Source organism: Scyliorhinus canicula, chromosome 21 (genome assembly GCF_902713615.1).
Source record: "Scyliorhinus canicula chromosome 21, sScyCan1.1, whole genome shotgun sequence".
NCBI classification, from domain to species: Eukaryota; Metazoa; Chordata; class Chondrichthyes; order Carcharhiniformes; family Scyliorhinidae; genus Scyliorhinus; species Scyliorhinus canicula.
The window spans coordinates 19,821,677-19,842,736 of NC_052166.1; the positions used below are offsets into that span (position 1 = coordinate 19,821,677).

General features: G+C 46.7%; 1 protein-coding gene across 3 annotated transcripts in view; it reads right to left on the minus strand.

The window, feature by feature from the left end:
• The window catches only part of slc31a1 (solute carrier family 31 member 1), a 96,361-nt gene that overhangs the window by 48,416 nt on the left and 26,885 nt on the right, over positions 1–21,060 (minus strand). Inside the window, exon 1 of one of the 3 annotated variants that reach the window (XM_038781483.1) lies at positions 6,707–6,784. The exons of the other annotated variants lie outside the window; for them this stretch is intronic. Within the exon in view, the coding sequence (XP_038637411.1) occupies positions 6,707–6,709 (3 nt within the window). The 5' untranslated portion in view covers positions 6,710–6,784. Of the gene's footprint in view, positions 1–6,706; positions 6,785–21,060 lie in introns of those variants that run through there. 3 annotated transcript variants of the gene reach the window in all.

Consider the following 21,060-nt stretch of genomic DNA (forward strand, 5'->3'; position numbering starts at 1 on the left):
GGGGGCCTTCATGAATAACCTCAGCTGGTTCAGGAATTGAACCCACGCTGCTGGTCTTGCTCTGCATCACAAACCAGCCGTCTAGCCAAGTGAGCTAAACCGGCCAGTAAATTTGGTCAGGTTCCGGTGGGTACGTCGGTGATTGCCAAGACCGATCTGCACTCGGAAGGTTCTGCTGCAAACAGGGCAGGATACTGCAGGTGGATGAGCGCCTGGTTCAGAATTTGCTCTCTCTACATTTTCTCTCTGCCACTGAAATGTACATGCTTGCCTTTGAAGGCGGCTACGCTGTCTTTTTATTTGGTTGTAGAAATCCTGGACAAGCTTCTCCAAGGACTCAAAAGTCAATATCAAACCTCCTAAGTGAAGTCATCAGGGTGTTTATGTTCTGTGTATGCACATGGTCCACAGTGCATGAGACAAATATTTTCACAAATTGGTCACCATGCAAAATTATTCACATGAATAAAAACAGCCCTGAAGTAACCTGTGGTGGAGTGTTTGTTCGGACACCGGATGAGAACTCCAAACAATTTTTCAATTTGTAAAACTGGGAAGAAACACCCCAGAGTGATGACTTTGACCAATAGGCACCTTTTATATTAAAACAAACTTAAATTTAAACACACAGAATTAACCACAGTAACATCAAAGAAATAGTTTTACAATTAACAGTTACACAGTTCTTTTAAAAAAGTTAAAACTTTAACCAGCCACTAATTGCCTTTAAACAACCCAATACATTTCAAATGCCACTTATAAATAAAGTTAACAAAACAGATTACTGCTTATCTAGTCAGGCCTTTGGAGAGAGAGAGAGACCCTTTTGAGAGCAGATTCAGTACGTTTGTGTCTTGTCAGACTCTTCTGCTCAACATAACAGCATTTGACAAAACTGCTGGCTCCTTCCATTAATTACATCATCTGTATCCGTGACCTCCTCAACTTGGACTAAATGCAATCCTTCAATTATCTACACTCCAGGGAATCTCCAGCAACCAAAACAATATCCCATTAGCCAGCTCTCTGTAGCAGGCAAATGGCTAAATTACCTCACCTTTAGTGATTCATTAATTATAGCTTTAGCATCCACACTGCCTATATGTATTTTAAACCATCCCGGCCCTTGATGTAAAAGATTGTACATCCTTGGACTTTCATAAGGCTTTTGATAAAGCCTGCCATGGGAGGTTAGTTCACAAAATTAAAGCACTGGGATAGGGTGTAAATATGGTCATGGATTCAGGTTTGATTAACAGGCAGAAAACAGCAAGTCGGAATTAACAGGTCATTCTCACGTTGGCAGGCTGTTACTAGTGGGGTAATGCAAAGGTCAGTACTTGGTCACCAGTAATTTACAATATATATTAATGATTTGGATGTGGGGACCAAATATAATATTTCCAAGTTCATTGATGACACAAAGATTGGTGGGAACATGTGTTGTGAGGAAGATGAAAAGTGCCTCAAGGGGATTTGAACAGACTTGAGTGGGCGATGGAGTATAATGTGGGAAATATGGGATTATCCACTGTGGTTGGAGGAACAAATGTGCAGAGTATTTCTTAAATGGAAAGTGTCGATGTACAAAAGGACCTGGGTGCCTTCATCAATAATTAATTCAAGCTAACATACAAGTTAGCATGCAACTAGGAAGACTAAGAAGACTAATGGTACGTAAGTTTTTAAAATCGCAAAAGTATTTGAATATAGGAGTAGCGAAGTCCTGCTTCAATTGTATAGAACCTTGGTCGACCATACTGGAATACTGTGTGCAGTTTTGGTCCCCATACCTCAGGATGGATATTATTGCCTAGAGGAAATGCAACAAAGGTTCACCAGACTCACTCCTGGATGGTGGGATGTTGTGTGGAGAGAGATTGGGGAAATTGGGCCTGTATTCTCTAGAGCTTTAAATGAGAGATAATCTCATTGAAATACTTGCAGGGATAGTTAGCACAGATGCAGGCAAGATGTTTCTCCTGGCTGGGGAGCCTAGAACCAGGGACACTGTTCTAAAATAAGGGTAAGCCCCTTGGTACTGAGATGATACGGAAATGCATTTTAACTCAAAGGGTTGTCAATTGGAATTATCAACCCAAAGGGCTGTGGAAACTCAGTCATTAAGTTTGTTTAAAGCAGAGATTGAGATTTCTAAATACCAATGACAAAGTGATATGGGGATAGTGTGGGGAAAAGGCATTGTAGTGGATCATCAGCTATGATTGCATTGAATGGTAGATCAGGCTCAATGGGCAGAATGGCCTCCTCCTATGTTCATTCTTAGGAGTTTGAAGAATAGTAGGGGAGTAATCCCAGGCACAGTAGCACAGTGGTTAGCACTGTTGCTTCACAGCACCTGGGTCACTGTGCAGAGTCTGCACGTTCTCCCCGTGTCTGCATGGGCTTCCTCCGGGTGCTCCGGTTTCGTCCCACAAGTCCCGAAAGGCGGGCTTGTTAGGTAAATTGGACATTTCGAATTCTCCCTCTGAACAGGTGCCAGAGTTTGGCGACTCAGGGCTTTTCACAGTAACTTCATATGAAGCCTTGTGACAATAAGCGATTTTCATTTCATTTCATTTCAATACAATGTAGAAAAGTGTACGGTTATGCATTTTGGAAGGAGGAATGGAGGCATAGACTATTTTCTAAATGGGGAAATGCTTAGGAAATCAGAAGTACAAAAGGACTTGCGAGTCCTTGTTCAACATTCTCTTAAGGTTAACGTGCAATGTGGCGCAGCAGTTGGCACTGGGATTGCAGCGCTGAGGACCCGGATTTGAATCCTGGCCCTGGGTAACTGTCTCTGTAGGGTTTGCACATTCTTCCTGTGTCTGTGTGGGTTTCACCCCCACAATCCAAAGGTGGATTGGCCACGCTAAATTGCCCCTTAATTGGAAAAAAAAATAATTAGGTACTCTTAAAAAACAAAATTTTTTTATTTTTGTTTTAATTTTTAAAAGGTTAACGTGCAGTTTCAGTCGGCAGTTAGGAAGGCAAATGCAATGTCAGCATTCATATCGAGGAGGCTGCTGTACAAAGCCAGGGATGTATTCTGAGGGAAAGCTCTCGTCAGACCCCATTTGGAGTATTGCGAGCAGTTTTGGGCCCCGTATCGAAGCAAGGATGTGCTGGCCTTGGAAAGGGTCCAGAGGAGGTTCACAAGAATAATCCCTGGTATGAAGAGCTTGTCATATGAGGAACGATGAGGAGTCTGGGTCTGTACTCGTTCGGAGTATGGAAGAATGAGGAGGGGAACCTTACTGAAATTTACAGGATACTGCGAGGCCTGGATAGAGTGGACGTGGAGAGAATGTTTCCACTTGTCGGAAAAACTAGAACCAGAGGACACAATCTCAGTATAAAGGGACGATCCTTTAAAATGGAAATGACGAGGAATTTCTTCAGCTGGAGGGTGCTGAAGCTGTGGAACTCTTTGCCGCAGAAGGCTGTGGAAGCCAAATCACCTAAGAATAGAACATTACGGGCAGCACGGTGGCCTAGTGGTTAGCACAACCGCCTCACGGCGCTGAGGTCCCAGGTTCGATCCCGGCTCTGGGTCACTGTCCGTGTGGAGTTTGCACATTCTCCCCGTGTCTGTGTGGGTTTCGCCCCCACAACCCAAAAATGTGCAGAGTAGGTTGATTGGCCATGCTAAATTACCCCTTAATAGAAAAAATAATTGGGTAATCTAAATTTATAAAAAAAAGAACATTACAGCGCAGTGCAGGCCCTCGATGCTGCGCAGACCTGTGAAACCAATCTAAAGCCCATATACACTATTCTATTATCACCCATATGATTATCCATTTCAATGCCCTTAATGTTGGCGAGTCCACGACTGTTGCAGGCAGGGCATTCCAGACCCCAACTACTGAGTAAAGAACCTACCTCTGACATCTGTCCTATATCCATCTCCCCTCAATTTAAAGCTATGTCCCCTCGTGCTAGCCATCACCATCCAAGGAAAAAGGCTCTCCCTGTCCACCCTATCTAATCCTCTGATCATCTTGTATGCCTCTATTAAGTCACCTCTTAACCATCTTCTCTCCAACAAAAACAGTCTCATGTCCCTCAGCCTCCGTCACAAGATCTTCCCTCCATACCAGGCAACATCCTGGTAAATCTCCTCTGCACCCTTTCCAATGCTTCCACATCCTTCCTATAATGCGGCGACCAGAACTGCACGCAATACTCCAAATGTGGCTGCGCTAGAGTTTTGTACAGCTGCAACATGACCTCATGGCTGCAAAACGCAATCCCTCTACCAATAAAAGCTAATACACCGTACGCCTTCTTAACAACCCTATCAACCTGCGTGGCAACTGAGTGTCTTTAATATAGAGATAGATAGATTCTTGATTAATAAGGGGATCAGGGGTTATGGGGAGAAGGCAGGAGAATGGGGATGAGAAAAATATCAGCCACGATTGAATGGCGGAGCAGATTCGATGGGTCGAGTGGCCTAATTCTGCTCCCGTGGCTTATGGAGCACATTAAGTGAGATCCAGAATGTATTTTTTGCTTCACACCAAGTTTCAATAGGAGCACATCTGAAATCCATCTGAGCCAAACCATGGAAGAATAGAACCATATAATTCCTCCAGTGCAGGAGGCCACTTGGCCCATTGAGTCTGTACTGACCCTCTGAAAGGGTATCCTACTGACGTCCACTCCCCACCCTATCCCCGTAACCCCACCAAGCCAGCCTAACCCAGACACCATGGGGCAATGTAGGATAACCAATCCAGATAGCCTGCAATTCTTTGGACTAAGGGAGGAAGTTGGAGCACCTGGAGGAAATCCACACAGAACAGGGAGAAAGTGCAAACGCCACACAGTCACCTACGGCTGTTATTGAACCTGGGTACCTGGCGCTGTGAAGCAGCAGTGTTAAAAGTGTTGCATTGGACAAATGCTGGCTGAGCTGCTCAAATCCAAAGCAGCTCAAGCATAATCTTCAAGGAAGGTGTTGCTTCACATTAGCTGTGGATATATCTTTCCATGCACACATATGCAACTGAACTTTGGAAGCGTGAAAATGAAAGTCAATCTTCGTCGTCCAAAAAGATGTTGCAAATTATCAGACTGTATCTTGGAACTATTGAAAAATAACTTTTATCCACATTTTATCTTTGTCTTTGGCAGCCAGTCTGCTTTACAGCGTCTGGTAATTCGTGTGGTTGCAGTGTCGCAACAAGAGTAATTGCTCGTGATCTCTGTAGCTGCCCAGCTTAAAAATGAATCTTAGCCACCCTGAGGCACTGTTCCAGAGGTAATCAGCAGGAAATCAGCAGGAAATTAAATTGCAGAGCTTGGTACTGGCAACCAGATGTATAAAACAGATTTGCAGTGTAGGCTTGTTTGTACTTCCACGTACACAGACAGCCTGGGGCAGTAATCAGAATGATCATAAAATTTACAGTGCAGAAGGAGGCCACTCGGCCCATCGAGTCTGCATCGGCTCTTGGAAAGAGCACCCTACCCGAGGTCAACACCTCCACCCTATCCCCATAACCCAGTAACCCCACCCAACATTATGGGCAATTTTGGACACGAAGGGCAATTTATCATGGCCAATCTACCTAACCTGCACATCTTTGGACTGTGGGAGGAAACCGGAGCATCCGGAGGAAACCCACACACACACGAGGAGGACGTGCAGACTCCGCACAGACAGTGACCCAAGCCGGAATCGAACCTGGGACCCTGGAGCTGTGAAGCAATTGTGCTATCCACAATGCTACCGTGCTGCCCTATAAAGAAATTAGTGATCAGTTTGCAACCTTCGCTGACCAGCATTTACGACAGCAGGAAGAAAACTAAATCAACCACTCTGAAAGTGATGCTGTGACTTGTATAACTTTTAGTGTGCAGAACGTGTTTACTCCCAAGCATATCTGCCCCATGGGTTATTACCCACCTTCAAGTCAACAGCAGCAAGGCTGTGGCCATCCAGTTCGATTCGCACCAATACCTCCACGCCTGCTCACTCAGGTGTGACCGGTGTTCCTGTTTAACCCTATTCAAATCCCACATCATACTCAACCAACATTTTATAACAGTAACCCCTCCCTCCCACATCCATTGGCACTCCCCACCACCTCCCTCACTCCTACTGTTGCTGACACCCTTGAAGTTTTGCATTTAGTCCCATACATTTGTTCCCTGGTTCCCTGTATTACACAACAGAGAACAGCTGTTGTAAAAGGAGAAGAAATTGGCAACAAAAGTTTCAAAGCTCGTGACCAGAAGTAGGAGACACAAAACTGGTGAAGATGGAACAGCAGGCTGAAGGTTAACAGATATAAAAAGGCTTATTTTAGCAGTTTAAGATTAGCATCAGCGTCTTCTTTTGCATGGCTTCTCAAAATCAGTCAGCCTACCATCGGGCTGAGGATAAAGAAATTAAGACAATTGTCAGAAAAATTAGCCTTTCCCCGAGCAAATATTGCACTCGAAAACTACTCTACTGATAATTGTCTGTTAAATTTCTACGGCACCACTCTATCTTGCGCAGAGAGTTACACAAATTCAAAAACTGTAACAAAACGAACAGTGTCACAGGAGGGTGGGAGGGGAAAGGGGCATAGATATTTGCACACTGACATACGGATAGCTCAAGAGTTTTTACATTGCAGCACTAATGTTGATAAATAGATTCCTGTTGCACTAGCCTCCCGCATGCGATGCTCTCTTTTGTTATCATTTCCAGGCTAATGATCCTCCTCAGGTACTCAGGAATCCAGCTGTAGCTTTGTAACAGCCTCACCGCATATTGTCTATAGATAATGCAGGCAGGCTGAGCAGCTTATATTTTTAAACTGCAGCCAACAGCAAGCCAGCCATGGAATCAAGCCTGATGCCAACAGTGAGGATGCGGAGGAAAAATGATCGCAAAGCACGCTCTGCCACCTACTTACGGTTGTAAATCACAACATGCAATTTTTCCACTGAACAGAAAGTATCCCATGAATTGTGTGAGAAGAGGTTAATTCTGGATAACACACCTTTGAACACCTGTAGCCCTGCCTTATTGGGCTTGGCTCACTCCCCCTTCAGCAACACCTTTGTCATTATAATATCTATGGCAGTGTTCTTCAAAGTCGGGGGCCCGACCCGCGGGTGGGTCGTGGGCGGGTGTCGGGAGGGTTGCGGAGCCGTTGTCCGAACGCTCAAATCCCCACGCAGCAGCCACCTTTTCATAACGCCGGCTGCAAGCGGCCACGAACATCCTTTTTTTTTAAAATTTGGCCGCATTGCACCCAAAATTTTTTTTTTTTTTAAACATGTTCGCGGAATGCGCATACGCGCACGATGATCGGTGCGCATGCGCATTCCGCGAACATGTTAAAAAAATTTGGCCGCATTGCACACGATGATCGCCGATTATCGGGCACACATGCGCAGTGCGGCCACTATTCTTTTAAACGGTTGCAGCTTTTTGTTTTACAAGTTCTGCAGTGGTTTTTATTCATTTATTTTATATTTATTACAAGTTCGGGGGGGGGGGGGGGTTACTCATTTTTTTCATTTATTTTATTCATTTTTTTTAAACAAGTTCAGGGGGGGTTTATTTGATAACATTTTACAGGAAAAAATTCAGAACTTTGGACAGATGGAGACTCCATACTTTCCGACACCGGAAGGCTTCACCTTCATCCAACAGGTTCCATTGGAGGAGCGTGTACGAGGGCCAAAGGGACCCAAAACCATTTCCTTCAATTTTGTCAGCAGCAAACAAGGTAAGAGAAAATGGTGGGTCGTGCAGGTCGGCCGGCGTGGGTCGCGAAAGTCGGCTGGGTTGGGTCCCGAAGACTGGACGGTTGGTAAAAATGGGTCCCCGGAAAAAAGTTTGAAGAACACTGATCTCTGGGCCTTGGCTCCAACTCCAACCCCCACCCCATGCACCTCAGCCCTGTGGGCCTTGATCTACCACATTGTTTTCTCAAAAATAAAACAGAGCACGGAGAGAGCAGATCTGAGTTGAAGACTGATAAGAAAACAACATATCACTATACAAATCACTTCCATCAATGGAAACTTGACAGTGGGAGGTTTCAGAGTAATTACATTAATTGGTTTTTTAAAAAAAATTTTTTTAGAGTACCCAATTATTTTTTTCCAATTAAGGGGCAATTTAGCATGGCCAATCCACCTAACCTGCACAACTTTGGATTGTGGGGGTGAAACCCACGCAGACACGGGAGAATGTGCAAACTCCACACGGACATGACCTAAATTACATGAATCGTTACAGGGTTAACTATTCATGGAGGCAAATATTGACGCTAAAGCTTAGTCGCATTCCGTCAACGTGTCCACTTTGAAAGTCAAACAAAATGCACACCTGCAGGTAGACAGCAAAATACAGTAGATATTCCTGAAGAATCGGTACTTGACTACGTTGGTACTCTTCCTCCGACAGTTACAGGGAGCTGGTCCTCACAGAAATAATGAATCCTTCTCATTAACTCTTAGATCTCAAAGAGTTTTACCTCCTTAAAAATCACTGGATCATGCAGAAACTTTCTTGTTCAAAGAGACTGTCAATCGAGAAGGATTCCAGTTGGAGGAAAAATGGACTCTATTGTTGTACCTGTTTGCGTGTGTTGTTTTTTTTTAAACAAAAAAGTATATTTACTGTGTGCATTTCTTTTTTTTTTGAAGAATAATTACATAGTTTATTTGAAGAGGTAATTGGTGATTTGCACGAGAGATACAAGATAAAACCGAACAATACAGAGGTTTTACCAGGCTGTGATTATTTTTCTTCAATAAACATTTTATTGAGGCATTTCTTTGGCATTGTAACAGCAACAAAATCAAGAATGTACATACCAAGGAAAATATTAACATAGTGCAAATACCACCTCCCTATTCCATAGGTCCCACCATTACTTACCCTCCTAATCTACACTAGCCTTTAAACCCCCCCCCCCCCCCTGCTGACGATTAATTCTCTGCAAAGAAGTCGACGAATGGTTGCCACCTCCGGGCGAACCCGAACAGAATGATATATCGAACTCCCACATCTGAGACTATTCTTCCCACCTCAAATGTCACCCGCTTGTTAATCAGGATCGCGTCGCCTCTAGTCTTTGTGTCCACCCAGAGTGGAAGACCTGACTGACCCAGCCCTTCCTCAAGCTTACCTGGTCCACTACTCTAAGCTGTGGCTCCTGCAATATTACCACGCCCACCTTCAGTACCCTCAGGTGCGCTAATACCCGTGCCCTCTTTACCGGCCCATTTAGCCCTCGAACATTCCAGGTGATCAGCCTAGTTTTGGGGGGAGGGGGGGGGGGGGAAGTCTCCCCCCCCCCCCCCCCCCCCCCTCAACCATTCGCTTGCTTGGGCCCGCTTCCAGCCCCTGTGCCACACCTTATCTGGCCTGCCCCACAGCGGCCCCCACCCCTGACCTCCTCGGTATCCCACCACCGAAGTCCCTCCCTCGTCAGCAGAACCCCCCCTCCCCCCACCAGCAACACTACTCTAAAACCTAACCCATCTAATAAACTAAACGTATGCACAACCCCCACTATGCTTCCGTGAGCTAGCTCACCCAGCTAGCTTGGTGGCCCCCTGGCACCAAGAAGTCTCCCACCTATTGTTCCCTCGCTACCCTGCCCCCGCTCATGCAAACAAACTCCCTCATCTAACAATCCCCAAACAAATACCCAACAGCAAGAAAACACAAAAACAAAAGCACCACCCACTGAAACTCAAACAGGCACGTCTACATCCCACAAAGTGCACATCAATTAAAACAAAGGGACATTGCCAACATCCACCGTGAAAAAGTCCAAAAACAAAACGTCGACTCTTCCCTCCCCCACCTCTATCTCTTAAACGTAACCCCAAAAACAGACACAAAACAATAAGAGAAGGCATAGTCAATTTTTTTAAAACAGGAAAACAAAACCCAAAAATAACCAAGCGGAGAAAACTGGGGAAAAAAAGGGCCCAAAATAGGCCAATAAGTTGTCTCAAAGTTTGAGAGTTCTCAGACCCCCATTAGTCCTTTTCGTTTAGCAAAGTCCAGTGCCTCATCGGAGGATTCAAAATAGTAGTGCTGGTCCTCATGCGATACCCAAAGATGCGCCAGAAACAGCAGATCGAACTTCACCTGCTTCTTGAGTAAAATAGACTTGACTTGGTTAAAGCCTGCCCTCTTCCTCACCACCTCCACACTCAGGTCCTGTTGTCCCACTTACAGCTCCGCGTTCGCTTGGCCCACCGAAGAATGCATTCCTTGTCCAGGAGCCTGTGAAATCTCACTACCATCGCCCTCGGAGGGTCCCCCGCTCGCGGCTTCCTTGCAAGCGCCCGGTATGCCCTGTCCACCTCCAATGGTCGGGGGAATGCCTCCTCCCCCAGCAGCTTTTCGAACATACCCGCTATGCCCCAGCGTCTGCTCCCTCAGCCCCCTCCGGGAGCTCGTCAATTCTGAAGTTCTGCCGGCGGGACAGGTTCTCAAGGTCCTCCACCTTCTCCAAGAGCCTTTTCTGCTGTTCCCGAAGCATCCCCAGCTCCATCGCTGTTTGATGCGCCTCCTGCAACGCCAGCGCCTTCTCGGCCTCTGAATCGCCCGATCCTGGGTGTCTGGTCTACGCTCTAGCCGATCGATTGATTCTTTAATCGGTTCCGAACATTCCCGCTTCTGCCTGACGAAACCATCCTGAATTGTCTGCATCACCGGGTCCATTGGTCACTGCACTGCCGCCCCAGAGGTCCGGTCCTCGGCAATACTGTCTCCCACTGCAGCTTCAACACACCTCGTGGCTAACTTCTTAATTCTGCCCTTTCTTGTGCTTCTGGTCCTTTGCTCCATACATGGAAACAGTGCCCAATTGCCTCGGCTTTAGAGTCCACCGTTCCAAACCAAAGAAATGTCCAGGGAAAAGGTCCAAAAATCCGACCAGAGCAGGAGCCACCAAACGTGCGACATACTCCTCCATAGCCATCACCAGAAGTGACTGTGTGCCTCACCGGAAGTGACTTAAAAGGATAGTGAAACGGTGAAAAATGAAACCACCTTGAAATTGATGGGTTTTTTTTTACTTGGGGGGAAGGTGTCATTTGAGAGTACCTTTAAGAAATGGGTATTTACAAATGGGTGTGTATATAAATATCTGTAGTGAGAGTACCTTTAAGAAATGGGTGTTTACTACTGCAGTGATGTCAAAGAGTGGGTGGAGCAGGGCTGTCTGTCAGCTTTTTACTTTCGTTTTAGGCTGTTTGCTGCAGGGTGTGTTTTAGTTTCGTTTTCAGTGTGGGACCTGAAGCCAGACAGAGCAGCTGTACTGTTGATCTCTCTGCCATGAAAAGACTATCTGGTTTTTTTTGTTAATTTAGAGTACCCAATTCATTTATTCCAATTAAGGGGCAATTTAGCGTGGCCAATCCACCTAGCCTGCACATCTTTGGGTGGTGGGGGCAAAACCCACGCAGACATGGGAGAATGTGCAAACTCCACACGGACAGTGACCCTGAGCCGGGATCGAACCTGGGACCTCGGCGCCATGAGGCCGTAGTGCTAACCCACTGCGCCACCGTGCTACCCTGAAAAGACTATCCCTTGGTCATTTGGTGAATTCAGAATTATAAATGTTTTCAGTAGTGACTTTAACCTGATGTGCTTCTGTTACAAGGTGTTTCTTTTGTAAGTCTTCTGGATGTTAAAAGGAAAGCTTAAAGGATTACTTAGTGTTGTATTGTTTGGCAATTGTATTTGAATTAATGGTTGCTAAGATGTTCACTGTATCTTTTAAAAAGGTTAACTTGAGTTCATAGAATAAACATAGTTTTGCTTTAAAAAATACTTCTCTATTTCTGCTGTACCACTCCTGTAGAGTGGACCGTGTGCTCCCCATACCACAATCTATTAAAAGTTGTGGGTCAGGTGAACTCCATGGTACACTTTGGGGTTCTCTAAACCCTGGCCTACAACACTATCCCTGTGTCAGTCCATCTATGCTATGCTGAAATAGTTATCCATGCTTTCCCAGCTTCAGAGGTCAACGATTCCAATGCTCTAACCAAGTTCATGGGAGTTCTGACAATACCCTAATCGACACCAAGCTCTGCTTACCTTGCAATACTGGTTTACAGTCCCCCAATGTCTCAATTTAACATTTGAAAAACAGCACACTAAGCAAAAAAGGATCTTAAGAGTTTTTCCCAGAACCAATGTCTGGCCTTTTTCATTGCTAAGTTCCTGCCTTTTACAAGTTTAGGCCACTGTAAAGTGTGAGCCAACTGAATAAAGGATTTTTCACACACGTATTGATTTCCTTTTCTGCGTTTGTCATTTGAATCTGATGTTTTTGACATGGACTGCAATTATTGGCACATTGCGTTACAAAGAGACTTATTCAGGCGGGAATGGGACATATTCGGCATTCATGAAGCTCAACTCAAATTTGCGGGCAGATTGCTTGGGATTCTACATATCTATATTTTATTGCAAACCTAACAACATCCCCTTAAATGTGCAAGTTATTTTTGCCTCTACTACTCCTGGTGGTTGACTACCATATATTACCCATTCTCCGCTTAAAAAATGTCCTCCTGAATTCCCTTTTGGGATTTACTGGTGATCATTTTGTATTCATGGTCCTCAGTTTTTACTCCCCTACGTCCTCTTTGCATCTGCCCTATCTAACACATCCATGATTTTAGAGGTCACCCTGTAATCTTATATTTTCTAGTTTAAAAAAAATTTAAAGTACCCAATTTTTTTTCCAATTAAGGAGCTAAATGGTTAGCGTGGCCAATCCATCTACCATGCAGACCTCTAGGTTGTCGGGGTGAGACGCACGCAGACACGGGGAGAATGTGCAAGCTCCAGACAGGCTGTGACCCAGGGCCGGTATCAAACCCGGGTCCTCGGCACCGTGAGGCAGCAGTGCTCGAGTTAACAGAGCCCTAGCCTGTTCAATCTTTACTGGAGGTTAGAACCTCAGTTCTGGCATCACCTTCAATTGGTTTTGTATCTTCCCAGCGCCTCTTTTTCCGCTTTATGATATGGAGACGAGAGCTGTGCAAAGTATTGTCTTTCAAACGTGGTTGAACCAAGGTTCTGTGAAAGTACAAACAATTTCTCAGCTTCTCAATTCTAACCCCGGGGAATTGAGCCCCAGTGCTTCGCTTGCGGTTTTTAAAAAATGGTTTTAATCTGTGCCATTACTATGTGATTTGTGTATCGGTGGCTGAAGGTCTATTTGTCCCTCTATCCAGACTCTTTAACGGAGAAGATTTAAAAAAAGCGGAATTCTTTGTTCAATTTTCTAAAAATTCTTTCATGGGATGGGAGGGTTACTGGCAAGGCCATCATTTGCTGCCCATCGCTAACTGCTCTTGAACAGAGCGACTTGCCGACTTCCGGTGGCAGCCATGGAGGAGTAGGTCGCACATTTGATAGCTCCCGCCTGTAACGGACCTTATTCCCCCTGTTTTTATGGGATAAATCGGTGAAGAGTGAGACAGTAAGGAGAAATCCCCCTCCGGTGTATGGCGAATTGGACCAGAAGTGGCCGTGTGAGACGACAAAGTCCTATAAGGGAGACGCAAGCAGAGCTGGTAACATGCAACAGCATGGCGGGGCAGCAGGGCCGTGGGGAGATGACACAGTGGTCGATGGATCAACTGGTGAAGTTTTTCAAGGATTGCTTCGCCAAGCTGAAGGAGGACATGCTAGACCCGATTAAGGCTTCAATTGATCAAGTGGTTCAGAATCAAGAAACCCACAGGAGAGCGATCCAGGAGGTGGAGCAAAATTTGTCCAAGCACAAGGAGCACATAACCATGTTGGAAAGCAAGGTGGGGATGATAAACGACCGCCAGAAAAGAATGGAGAAGCTGGAGGACCTGGAGAATAGGTCAAGGAGGAGGGGGAACTGGGGGAACAGATCGAAGACGGGACATGGGCTGATGCCCTGGAGAGGGTAAATTCTTCCTCCTCGTGTGCGCGGCTTAGCCTCATCCAATTCAAGGTGCTGCATAGGGCCCACATGACTGGGACGAGGATGAATAGGTTCTTTGGGGGTGAAGATAGGTGTGCCAGGTGCTCGGGGAGTCCAGCGAACCATGCCCATATGTTCTGGGCATGCCCGGCATTGGAGGAGTTCTGGAAGGGGGTGGCGAGGACGGTGTCAAGGGTGGTGGGATCCAGGGTCAAGCCAGGATGGGGACTCGCGATCTTTGGGGTTGGGGTAGAGCCGGGAGTGCAGGAGGCGAAAGAGGCCGGTGTGCTGGCCTTTGCGTCCCTAGTAGCCCGGCGAAGGATTTTGCTACAGTGGAAGGACGCGAGGCCCCCAAGCGTGGAGACCTGGATCAATGACATGGCGGGCTTTATTAAGCTTGAGAAGGTTAAATTCGCCCTGAGAGGATCGGTGCAAGGGTTCTTTAAACGGTGGCAACCTTTCCTCGACTTTCTGGCTCAACGATAGGGTACTGGGACAGTAGCAGCAGCAACCCGGGGGGGGGGGGGGGGGGGGGGGTGGGTGGGGGGGGGGGGGGGGGGCGTTGATTATGTTAGCTTATTTTATTTAAATTTGATTTATCTAATTTTAATTTATGGTTAAGTTCTCTTGTTTGGGGGGGGGGGGGTGGGGGAATGTGATACATGTGATGTTACGGTATGGGGGGAAGTGTGGGTGTTATGGGGCTGTTAGTTGCATATTACTGCTTTTTGCTATACTTTTTGTTATATTTTCTGCAAAAAATTCCAATAAAAAAATTTAAAAAAAAAAAAAAAAAAAAAAAAAAAAAAAAGAATAGGTCAAGGAGGCAGAATCTCAGAATTGTTGGTCTCCCTGCAGGCAGTGAGGGATCGGATGCGAAGGCTTATGTGACGGACATGTTGGAGAAGTTGATGATGGCTGGGGCATTCCCTCAGCCCCTGGAACTAGACAGAGCGCACAGAGCCCGCACGAGGAAGCCCCGAGTGAACGAGCCACCGAGGGCCATGGTGATACTTTCCCACCGTTTGATGGACAAGGTACATGTTTTGCGGTGGGCCAAGAAAGAACGGAGCAGCAAGTGGGAGGACTGTGAGTTGCGCATCTATCAGGAAAGGGAGCGGATTTGGCCAAGAGGTGAGCTGGGTTCAATCGGGCAAAAACGACCCACTTTAAGAAGGGGGTGAAGTTCGGGATGTTCGGGATGCTGTACCCAGACCCGCATGTGGGTCACACATGAGGAACAGGACTTCTACTTTGAAACAACAGACGAATTTTGAAACTTTATTAAAGAAATGAACTGGAGGCGAATTATAAGACACTGAAGCCTTGTAGAAGTACTGTGGTGGCGATTTGTTGTGCTGGATTGTATAAATTTAAGTAGCTCTATGTGAAGTAAGGGGCTGTGCGGATGGTTAACGGTTGCTCTGTCTTACAGGGACCTTGTTAGAGGGGAGATGGGCTTTGAATTGGGTTCGGCTTTTTGGGTCACTATTTTTCTAAAGTTACTGTCATTTCACTGTTCTTTTCTGATGTTTGTTTACTGGGGAATGTGATGCTTTTAAAATGTTTATTCATGTGGGGGGGGAGGGGAGACAACAAGAGGGAGACAGACTGCTTGGTGTCGGGGCAGGCGCTATCAAGTCAGCATGGGTCTGCTGACTCTCGGAAGCGCAGTGGGGGCTGAGCAGGTGTTAAACTGGAGCTTAACTTAGGGGGTTGGGATTCTCGTGTTATTGCTGGCGGGGGTGGGAAGAATGAGAGAGAGCTGCTTTGCTGACAGGGGAGGCACTGTTACTAGGGGACAAATGGGAGGTCGGGAACGGCGACTGTCCAAGCAGGGACTCAAGCTCGAGGCTGGCATAAAAAGGGTGATGGCTAGTCGGCAGTGGGCACGGAACGTTAGAGGACTCAAAGGGCCGGTCAAGAGGGCTTGCGTGTTCACACATTTGAGGCGGCTGAAGGCAATGCTACAAGAGACACAACTAAAGCTTACAGACCAGATGTGATTGAGGAAAGGGTGGGTCAGCCAAGTATTCCACTCAGGACTGGACTCAAAGACCAGGGGGGTAGCGATCTTAATCAGCAAACGAGTGGCATTCGAGGCAGGGACAATCGTGTCAGACAAGGGGGGTTGGTACATGATGGTGAGTGGGAAGCTGGAGTGGGTGCGGGTGGTACTTGTGAACAGATATGCTCCGAATTGGGACGGCGTGGAATTTATGAGGCAGGTTTTAGGTGAGATCCCAGACTTAAAAGAGTCACATAACTTGATCATGGGAGGGGACTTCAATACAGTCATTGATTCGGATTTGGACTGGTCAAAATCCAGGACAGAGAGGCCGGCTGTGGCAAAGGAATTGAAGGGTTTTCTGGAACAGATGGGGGGAGTAGACCCATGGAGGTTTCCACAGCCGAGGGCGAAGGAGTTTTCCTTTTTCTCACATGTCTACAAGGTATACTCTCGCATCGACTTTTTTGTTCTGAGCAGGGCGCTAATACCGAAGGTGGTGGATACTGAGTACTCGGCAATCGCAGTGTCGGATCATGCCCCGCATTGGGTGGATCTACGGGTTAGTGTGGAGAGAGGGCAATGCCCACTTTGGAGAATGGATGTGGGGTTGTTGGCGGAAGGGGCTGCTTTAACACAGTGGGCTAAATCGCTGACTTGTAATGCAGAACAATGCCAGCAGCGTGGGTTCAATTCCTGTACCAGCCTCCCCGAGCAGGCGCTGGAATGTGGCGACTAGGGGCTTTTCACAGTAACTTCATTGAAGCAGACTCGTGTCAGTAAGCGATTATTATACTATTGTTATTGTTATTATTAAGAAGCGAGCTGTGGGCAGGTTAACAAGTCCATCCAGAACTACTTGAAAACAAATGATACGGTGGAGATCTCTACAGCAACGGTTTGGGAAGTAGTCAGAGGGGAATTAATCTCGATATGTGCCCAAGGAGAAAAGGTGGAATGGGCCGAGAAGGATAAATTAGTGGAGGAGATACTCCAGGTGACAGGAGATACTCGGAGGCCCCGGACACGGGGCTACTGAGGGAGCGGCGTAGGTTACAGGTGGAGTTTGGGCTGTTGACACAGGGAAAATGGTGGAACAGTTAAGGAAGGCAAGGGGGGCGATCTACGAGTACAGGGAAACGGCAAGCAGAATGTTGGCGCACCAACTCAGGAAAAGAGAAGCGGCCAGGGAGATAGATAAAGTAAAGAGTAGGGGCGGTAATACTGTACTTGACCCAGAGAAGGGAGTCCTCTCCCCAACAATGCTGCAGACCTTGATTTCATTGATCCTGAAACGGGAGAAGGATGCGGAGCAATGCTGGTCATACAGGCCAATTTCTCTACTGAATGCGGACGCCAAACTGCTGACTGAGATACTGGCCACAAGAATAGAGGACTGTGTCCAGGGGGTGAGAGGGGAAGACAAGACGGGATTTGTTAAGGGCAGGCAACTCAAGGTCAAGTTCAAAGGCTTCTAAATGCTATTATGATGCCCTCAGAAGGAGCGGAGGCGGAAGTGTTGGTAGCAATGGATGCGGAAAAGGCTTTTAATTGGGAGGAGTGCAATTACCTATGGGAGGCGCTGGGAAGGTTTGGGTTTGGTGAGGGCTTTATTGACTGGGTGCTGTTGCTCGATCAGGTACCAGTAGCGAGTGCTCGTACAAACCAGCCGAGGTCAGGGTATTTTAAACTACACAAAGGAACGAGGCAAGGATGCGCCCTCTCCCCGTTGCTGTTTGCTCTGGCCATAGAGCCATTGGCCATGGCATTAAGAGCCTTTAGGAACTGGAAAGGGCTGGTTCGGGAGGGGGGGGGGGGGGGGGGGGGGGCGCGCACCGTGTATCGCTCTACGCAGACTACCTGTATTTTGTACCCGTTTGAGGAGATGGGGGAAGTAATGCGAATCTTGGGGGAATTTGGCAATTTGGCAGGATACAAATTGAAAAGCGAGATGTTTGCGATCCAGGCAAGAGAACAGGAGAAGAGACTGGGAGAGCTACCGCTTCGAAGGTAGGGAAGAGCTGTTGATATCTGGGAATCCAGGTGGCCCAGGAATATGAGGAACTGCACAAGTTAAACCTAGACCAGTTGGTAGAACAAATTGAAGAGGACTTTAAGAGATGGGACTTGCTCCCACTATCACTGGCGGGGAGGGTACAGACCGTGAAAATGACAGTCCTCCCCAGATTTCTGTTTGTCTTTCAGTGCCTCCCCATCTTCATCCCTCAGGTCTTTTTCAAGTGGGTGAATAAGATAATTTTGGGCTTTGTGTGGGCGAGTAAAAACCCGCGAGTGAAGAAAGTGTTGCTGGAGCGCAGTCGGGGGGAGGGTGGGTTGGCGTTGCCGACCTTCTGCAATTACTACTGGGCGGCTAATATAGCCATGATTAGGAAGTGGGTAATGGGGGAGGGGTCAGCATGGGAGCGGATGGAGGCGGCTTCATGCAAAGACACCAGTTTGGTAGCATCTGCCATTCTCACTGGCCCGATACTCCACAAGTCTGGTGGTAGTGGCAGCTCTGAGGATCTGGGGGTAATGGAGGAGATATAAGAGAGTGGAGGGAGCATCGATTTGGACCCCGATTTATAATAACCACAGGCTTCTACCGGCTAAGCTACATGGCAGGTTCCGGAGTTGGCAGAGGGCAGGAATTGGAAGGATGGGGGATCTATTTATAGACGGGAGCTTTCCAAGCTTGAAAGCCTTGGAGGATAAATTTAAATTGCCAGCAGGGAATGGTTTTAGGTATTTGCAGGTGCGCGACTTCCTGAGAAAACAGGTGCCGGCCTTTCCGCTGCTGCCACCACAGGGGATACAGGATAGAGGAGTTTCCAGTACCTGGGTGGGAGAGGGGAAGGTATCGGATATTTACCAGGAGCTTTCGGAGGCGGAAGAAACCCCGGAGGAGGAGCTCCAGGGCAAGTGGGAGGACGAGCTAGGAGGAGAGATAGAGGCGGGGCTATGGGCAGATGCCCTAAGCAGGGTTCATACCTCCTTATCATGTGCCAGGCTTAGCCTGATACAATTTAACACATGACAGCGGCTCGGATGAGCAGGTTTTTCGGGGTTGAGGATAGGTGTGCGAGGTGTGCGGGAAGCCCAGAAAATCATGTCCACACGTTTTGGGCATGCCCGAAGCTTAGAGGGTTTTGGCAGGGTTTTGCTAAGGCAATGTCCACAGTGCTAAAAACACGGGTGGTGCCGAGTCCGGAGGTAGCCGGAACAGCCGGGAGACATTTTGGCCTTTGCCTCCCTGGCAGCCCAGAGACGGATCTTGTTCATGTAGAGGGACTCGAAGCCCCCGAGTGTAGAGACCTGTGTTAGTGACATGGCTGGGTTGCTCAGTCTCGAGAAATTAAAGTTCGCCTTAAGAAGGTCAACGTTAGGTTCACCCAGAGGGGAAATTAAAATGTGAGCAGATGCAGTATTCCAAGGTTTGGGGGGGGAGAGGGGGGAGGGAGGAGGAGAGAAAGAGATTGTTGTTGTATGCTTCTGGTGCGTGAAGATTGAGCTGGGGGGGGATTTATTTTACCATGTTGATGTCATTGTTTATGTTACTGTTATAAAAAATTTCAAATACCTCAGTAAAATTTTTTTTTTTTTTAAAGTGTGACTTGCCACACCATTTCAGAGGACAGTGGGTCTGGACAGGTTGGCCATACCAAGTGAGGACGACAGGTTTTCTTCCCTAAAAGACTTTCATGAGTCAGATGGATATTTACAAATCGACAATGGTTTGTTGTAAATGGTCACCATTACTGAGACTAACTTTCCAATTCCATGTTTTCATTTAATTTAAATTCCATCAGTTGCCATGGTGGGATTGGAAACCTGGTCCCAAAACATTTGCCTGGGTTTCTGACATTACCACCAACTCCTAAACTTTTTAAAACAATAATCAGATAGTTACTTAAGACGGACATTAATGAAGATAAGGCTAGATGACTTGCAACAGCACTGCAGCAGATTTAATGGACCAAAATAAATTTCTGATATCTGCAAATAAAGCTCATTGCACAAGATTAATGGTGTGGATCAATGCCAGTGGCCCACAGTCAATTTTCTGCTTAAAAGTAATCTTAAAATCTACAGGTAAGAACTGGGGGGGGGGGTACCAATTTAGAAAACACCAAACCCCATTATATTACATGAATTTCACTGTTAGCACTTAATAGAAAATTTGTAGGTGATTTGTATTTATCCACACTTTTTTTAATATTACAGTTATTCAGGCGAGATAAATTCATTCTTCTTCCTCCTCTAATTCCAGATTAACGCCTTTACAGTCCATTTTTGCTGAACTTTACACGTGGAGCCAATCTAAAGTATAATTTACAAGTTCTCTTCATTATTTTTATCTGAAATCACAGGGTAATTTTATCCTGGACTTTCAACCCACAGGTCAGCTTGACATAATGGTTAAACTCTCATATCGCGAACCAGAAAGTTGCGGGTTGACACCTACTCCAGGATTGAGCACACTTTTCTTTTTATAATCTTTATTGTCACAAGTAGGCTTACATTAACAACTGCAATGAAGTTACTGTGAAAAGCCGCACCTGTTCGGGTACACAGGGAGAATTCAGAATGTCCAAATTACCTAACAGCACATCTTTCGGGACTTGTGGGAGCAAACCAGAGCACCCGGAGGAAACCCACAGACACAGGGAGAACGTGCAGACTCCGCATGGGGAGTGACCCAAGCTGGGAATCGAACCTAGGACCCTGGCGCTGTGAGGCAACAATGCTAACCACTGTGCTGCACATCACCAATGCCAACACTTCAGTACAATGCTGAGGCAGTGCTATAGTGTCAGAGATAAATTACTAAGGCGAGCTGCTGCCTGCCCTGTCTACACAAGCAGGGTCCCATGGCGTTGAGAAGTCTCTTGGTGTCCTAGTCACACTTCTCCCTCAACCAAAGCAACAAGTGACGCTCTAAATAATTTGCTATTTTTGGGATCTTGCCACATGCACATTAGCTGCACACTTGCCCTACATAATAAATGGTGACAGTTCAAAAGTGAAACATTTGGAGATACAAGCAATTTCTTTCTTACAAGGGGCAGCATGGTGACGCAGTGG